The 6,594-nt window shown below is 49.1% G+C and overlaps 1 protein-coding gene across 1 annotated transcript in view; it reads left to right on the forward strand.

Annotated features, from left to right (window-relative positions):
• GRIK3 (glutamate ionotropic receptor kainate type subunit 3) overlaps positions 1 to 6,237 on the forward strand; it is a 127,221-nt gene extending 120,984 nt beyond the window's left edge. Inside the window, exons 14-16 of the mRNA XM_026086043.1 lie at positions 4,226 to 4,448; positions 4,652 to 4,902; positions 6,013 to 6,237. Coding sequence (XP_025941828.1) covers positions 4,226 to 4,448; positions 4,652 to 4,902; positions 6,013 to 6,207 — 669 coding nt within the window. The 3' untranslated portion in view covers positions 6,208 to 6,237. The remainder of the gene's footprint in view (positions 1 to 4,225; positions 4,449 to 4,651; positions 4,903 to 6,012) is intronic.
• The last annotated feature ends 357 nt before the right edge of the window (positions 6,238 to 6,594 follow it).

Consider the following 6,594-nt stretch of genomic DNA (forward strand, 5'->3'; position numbering starts at 1 on the left):
TGGTGTTACCTGCCCTGACCAAAACGAGGAGCGGCTTCACTCGCAGGAGGCGGGGGAGAGGTGTGAGCCAAAGAGACACGATCCCCCCGACGTGCACTGTGGCTGGATGGATTAGCAGCATTAAACTACTGCCTTCATTTATTAGCAAAAATCTCCATCATTCCAAATGCTCAGGAGCTGAAAATGCTCCGGGATTTCTCTGTCGGGAAGGAGTCGGTATCGGGTGATTGTCTCCTTATCCCGATGCTCCAGAGCGACTGAGCAGTTTCTCCTCCACCTTTTGCAGCAGAGCTGAGGTCTCGGGGGGGATGTGGAGCTGGAACCTGGGGGAAGCTCTGCCTCGTTGTCCCCTTCCGCACAGAGGGCGCAGGGGGCCAGGGTGGCCTCTCCTGGCCACYGTTTCAGATTCATAAAAATGCAGCCCATAAGTAAAATGGTGATTCCATACAAAAAAATTGCACCCAGCCCCTGCACAGCAAACATCAGTTCAAACCAGTAATTAATCCCAAAGATTTTTTTAAGGTAAATTACTTAATATATAAAATCAGAGGGGATAAACACAATTATGTGCATTCTTTACTATTATTTACTACCAAACTATTGTGCCTAATAAGTTTTTGCTCATTTGAATTTATGTTCAGGTGACATCATCCAATTCCCCATAACTCAACGACCTTCTCTGGAGCACAGCTGACACACCCGAGAGGAGGGAAGGGCAGGTTAGGTCCCTGTGGCTGTAAAATTGCTGCCTTAGCCAATCCTTCCAGGAAATGTGAAAAAGGTGCAGTTGCAGCAATTAGTTCTCTAGAAGTAACAACTTTTTCTCATAATAAGAAAAAAGCGCTGTGGTCGGGGCTGTCAGGATTTAGGCGCGAGTCAGGGCACCGTACACCCCGCGCTGCAGCTGCGCCCGCGGTTTTGATTGATGAGTGCTCTCACGGTGACTGACAATTGCTTTAAAATTGGACTTTTAACAAATAGCCAAATCTATCAAACTGCTAGTGCTGTGCCGAGGATTACAGCTGGTGAATTTGCACTGGGAGGAGGAGTGCCGTTATCTCAGGTTAGCCGAGCTAAAGAAATAACACGAAATAAATCCCCTGGGAGGAGCCAGGTATTGCCCTGACCGGAGAATCGGGTCCAGCTGCCTTGCCTTCGCCACGGGTTTGGCCTGTCCTTGCTAGCGTGAGTTAACACGTCCTTGTCTTACAGGCGACGAGGCCGTTGCCACCAGTGGCATCTTGCTGCGGGGGGAGCAGGTGGCTGCAGGAGCTGAGAAAGAGCGGGTCCTCCTGGCACTTCCAAACACAACCAACTCCTTTCAGCTGGTCAAAAGGAGTGATTCAAGAAGAGAAAAGTGTTTTTTTTCTGTTCCAGGGAGCCCTGTCTCATGTAATTTAAGCTGCCTGAAGAGCTACCGTGGCTCATGCGAGTCCTATTAGCTTCGCTAAATGCAGCCTATTGATTTTTTGCCAGTTTATTTTGCTCTATGCTTTAAACTGGGAGAACGCTGATGTTGYTTAAGAGCTTTGTGTCAACACCCAAGGAGCATTAAGTGCAGGAAGAGAAAGAGCAAGGGAGAGCTAGTGAACTCAGAGGCCTCTGATGTGAACTATATAAATGTTAAACAGGTCGTTATCAGCAAGTCCAGTACGTTATTCATTTCAATTACTCATCGTAATGTACAGATATTTAATAATCCTTTTGGAGGCTACATTTCTTGCTGCTCTTTGAGGTTTGACAGATGCCACAAATCTACCTTGCAGGCACTGGACCAGATTTTCAAGTGAGGGGGATTATCCTGCCTCTCGAATGGAGTTTGCCCCAGAACCTCCACCACAGCGAGTTCATCAAGTGGATTATAGCAAGCACGAATTTCAACTGAGGAGAAATAAGTCCATGGATGTTTGAGTCAGGAGAATGAGCCAACAGGGTTAAAGACAGAGAAATAGCCTTTTTTACTGCCCAATACTAACCAAATTTGGGATGTTAAGTTACACGACAACTGCCATAAAAACTGTTCAACTTTCACTGAACATATAGAAAAAGGAGGAGGACAGGTAAAGCATTTGAAATATAAAATATTATGAGGGATTTTTCATTTTAACTATATCTTTTAATTAATTTACCATGCATTATAGAGTTTTTAATCAGAAAAACCTCTGCTAGCATCTTTTAAGTGGTACCAAAAAAATGAGGGGGAGATGCGATAACAGCAGTTGAGATTGGCTAGGGCTCCATGCCCTCTTATTTGTGTTTTTGTGTTTTTTTGTTTTTTAATATAAGAGCACAAACATAAAAGGAATATAAAAGACAGCTAGAATAGAGAGCGCAGCTCCTCCTGCAGCCGCTAGCTTTACTCTAGGCAAAGCACAGAGACTTATCAGCCCAGCTTCAGGCTTTTGCTAAGGGGTGTTGTGGGGGAGGATGTTTGGGCTGACTACGCTGGCCTCTTACTAAATCGGAAGGAAAAAGGAGATCTAGGAAAAACAAGAATTTCGGCAGAAAAGAACGGCTCGCAAAGGCGCAGGCAGCAGCACGACCACAAGCCTCGACACCCAAGCGCCGTCCCAGCTGCAGCGGGACGCGGAGAGGAGCGACGCGCCGGTTCCCTCCCTCGGGCTGCATCCGCGCGGGGAACAGCTCGGGCGAAGCTGGACCTCGCGGGGCCCCGGGCGAGCACCCTGCCCCGGGCCTGCCCGCACCCGGGAGAAGCTCGGCCTGCCTTCTCRGCACCGCCGCCGAGAGGCGATCCTGGCATCGCCAGGTCCGTCGGGTCTGTGTTTCCTTTAGAATTAAACAAGGACAGAAACACAAGCGACAGCAGCTCCTTCCCGCTCCCGTATGATGTCCATCTGGAGCGGGGATTTCCCCGAGGAAGCGCTGCAGCRGCGGCACGATGAGGCCCGAAGCGCAGGGCCGTTCGCGTGGCTGGCGTCGGACACGGCGCCACGGGGCTGCAGCAGCCTGCGACAGGCTCTGCCCAGCGCCGTTAACTCCCCGGCTGAACGAGCGCACGCATCCACCRCGCAGAGCGGCCAGTTTAGGCAGGGGCAAACAAGCACGTATCACTCGGGAAGGGAACGGCTGCTTCCCAACAGCACCGCGTGGAACGAAGCCAGGGAACACGTGGCCTGGGCACACGGGAACACACCGGAGCCGCGGCCGCGCTGCACGCCGACCTCACGGGGCTGCTCCACGAAATCCACGCTCCYGCCGCCGAGCTGCCTTGCTACCCAGCCCGAGCATTTCGATCCGAGCTGCACTCGCACACGGGAATACAGCGACCAAGGCAGCAGCTATTTAGGAGAAAGCCGGCGCGCCTCTTCCTGCGGCAGCTTCCCAGCCTTCACGCAGGCTACGGAAAGTCAGCGCAGGAGGAGGTCGCAGATAAATCAGTGGTACATTTAAAATGTTATGGAACAATACAAAACAGCTGTGTATCATCCCACCCGACACGTTTCCTAATGAAAAATGAAAATTTCTAATGAAAAATGAAAAAGCATTCATACTAATAGTAACCTAGAAAACACGTTCCCCTTTTTCTAATAGACTGTCTCCTGATAGTGGAAAAATATCCACGTTTATTTTTAGTTGTAACAAAATCTTCTTGAGTATTTCTATGCCTCTGTTTATATGGATATGTTAAATTTGTTTGGCAGTCGCACATATCTCAGAGGAGACATGTTTCCTTGTAAGGCTTGGAGAACAGATATATATAATAGAGAGCGTGCAAAGAAGAAAAACATGCCCTCTGAAATGTTCTCCGTCTTCTCTCATTGTGCAGAAACATTACAGGACAAACAAAATTCTGGTTAGGAAACTAATAAGTTTAAACAGATATACTGATAGCCTGTCACTCCAGCAAGTTCTGCAGGGCATCAAGGCAGGGTCTTGCCATATCTTATTGATGCAAATGAATATTTTCACTTAAAATATAAGGTCTCTGAAGCAGTGACTGTATTTTTGTTCAGTGTTTGCACAACATGAACTATGAAGGAATCATCTTCTCTTGTTATGGCAATTTGGTGCCAAACAATGCTGGCAGAAAAAGCAGAGAGATATTTAAGGCATGGTCAAATTTATAATAGTTTCATTGTACACATGACCTGTTCTCAAACTGATATTTTTTATTTACTATAAAGATAGTAGGTTTTGGGGGTGTTTCTCGCAGCAATAAGATGACTAATTCTTATTTTGGGTGTGGGGGTTATTGTTTTTCCAGAAATCCAAAATTTCCACCTTTGAAAAAATGTGGGCTTTCATGAGCAGCAAACCCACAGCACTCGTTAAAAATAATGAGGAAGGAATCCAGCGAACCCTCACAGCTGATTACGCCCTGCTGATGGAGTCGACCACGATCGAGTACATCACGCAGAGGAACTGCAACCTGACTCAGATTGGAGGGCTAATCGATACCAAAGGCTACGGGATCGGCACTCCCATGGGTAAGCGACACCGGTGGGGTTTCCAGAGGCAGCCCAGGAGGGGAGCTACCAAAACACAACAGATGGGATTGACATAGCCCACTCCCAACAGCGTATTTCCAAATATTTCCCTGTCAGCCTGTTGGAGAGGTCTGAACAGCCCTGCTTGACACAGACACGTTCCCTACTTTATGTGATTTTTGTCCTACTTTCCCCCTCCCCAGGGTCGCCATACAGGGACAAGATCACCATTGCCATCCTCCAGCTCCAAGAGGAGGACAAGCTCCACGTAATGAAAGAGAAGTGGTGGCGTGGGAACGGCTGCCCTGAGGACGAGAACAAGGAGGCCAGCGCTCTCGGCATCCAGAACATCGGGGGGATTTTCATCGTTTTGGCCGCAGGCTTGGTGCTCTCGGTCTTCGTGGCGATGGTGGAGTTCATCTACAAGCTGCGCAAAACGGCGGAGCGCGAGCAGGTATCGACTGCCTCAGTTTCCCCGCCCCACCGCCAGGCAGGGTTTCCCGAGCTCCCTCCAGGCATCGGGTATTTTGCACCCTGACRGCAGGCAGGGAGCTGCTCGGAGGGGCCCCAGCTGCTGCCCAAGTGGGTGCCGAGCCGGGAGCCGCACTGGGGCAAAGCCCCCATGGCACTGCAGAAACACCCTTCCCTACAGCTCCTTCCTTCCTGCTCCCCTGGCCTAGGCAGGGGCAGACTGTACCTAGCCTAATCCAGGGCGACCTGTTCCCACAGCAGCTAGGCTAAAAACGGACAAGTAACCGTTTGCAGGGGTAGTTCTGAACAACCTCAAGTCAAGAAAACAGGGACAAAAAGCTGCGCTGAAAGTCAGGATTGGACAGGACCTGAGTTGTTACATCCAGGCACCACCGTTACAGGCAACTGTGCTGCGTATTTTATACATTTGTTATGCATAGAAATATTAAGTCTCTATCTTATGTCCCCACTCCCCTCAGAAGACTATTCTAGAACATCAAGGAACTGGTCAGGAAGCCTCACACTATTTTATCAACTTTTCAACACTTTTTGCAATACTATTACGCAAATGGCCCATCCCACCTTAAGCGGCTGATAAGCGCTCAAGAACTAAGACCGCTTTTGTGTTTCTTCCCTCCTCCTTGTGTCACAGCGCAGTAACTGGGAAGCGCATTCATACGCACGACCAGAAATCAAAGCTGACTGTGTGATGCACTGGATAGATAAATTGCCTGCTAGCAACCCAGCAGGATTCAATAGCCCCCTGAACCTCAGCACATAAATCTACCAGCATCCTTCCCAAACAGCCAGCAGGGAGCACACAGAGCACCGGCCCTCTGACGGGGTCACCTGTGGCTCTTCTATTTTGCAAAATTTATTATGTCAAAGGTACAATCCTTGCTAATGGGGAGAGGGTCAACCAGAGGCCTGTGCATCACTGAAGGCCAACCAAGCACAGCCGATGCCTCAAACGCAGCCTAAACCTTGTGCTTACCCTCTGCAAAGAGTCTAGTTTCACCATCCTCCTGCTCAAGGAGAGGTTGTTAACGAATATTTTGCTAAGAGTAACTGCTCTGTCCCTGCTTCTCCCCAGCGCTCCTTCTGCAGCGCCATGGCCGACGAGATCCGGCTGTCGCTCACCTGCCAGCGACGGGTCAAACACAAGCCCCAGCCCCCCGTCATGGTGAAGACGGATGCGGTGATCAACATGCACACGTTCAATGACCGACGGCTGCCCGGGAAGGACAACATGACTTGCAACACCGGATTGACGCCTGTGTTCCCATAGGGAGTCAGACCTGGGGGGTGGGTGGGAAGGAATTGCTGCAGACGAGGCTGGTTGCACTCTTAACTAGGGAAGAAAGGATTAAAAAAAGAAAAAATAGAAAAAAAAGAAAAAAGCCTGGTTTGGTTCATTTCAAGAACAAGGCCTTTAAAACACAACTGCATCAGTCACYGGTATAGAAGCAAGATCTTCAAAGCACGGACTGTAACATGGGTCTTGGGGCTTTTGTTTTCTTTTTTGTTATTTTTCTTTTTTCTTTTTTTTTTTTTAAAGCTTAGATCCTACAAGCCTCACGGAATCCAACCATACCATCATCCATGAGTCTGATGTTTACATATTGAAAACACATGGAGGCAAGACGGAATAGAGGCAAACTGCTCCTCRGTGGGT

The sequence above is a fragment of the Apteryx rowi genome, unplaced genomic scaffold (genome assembly GCF_003343035.1).
Source record: "Apteryx rowi isolate R43461 unplaced genomic scaffold, aptRow1 scaffold_68, whole genome shotgun sequence".
NCBI classification, from domain to species: domain Eukaryota; kingdom Metazoa; phylum Chordata; class Aves; order Apterygiformes; family Apterygidae; genus Apteryx; species Apteryx rowi.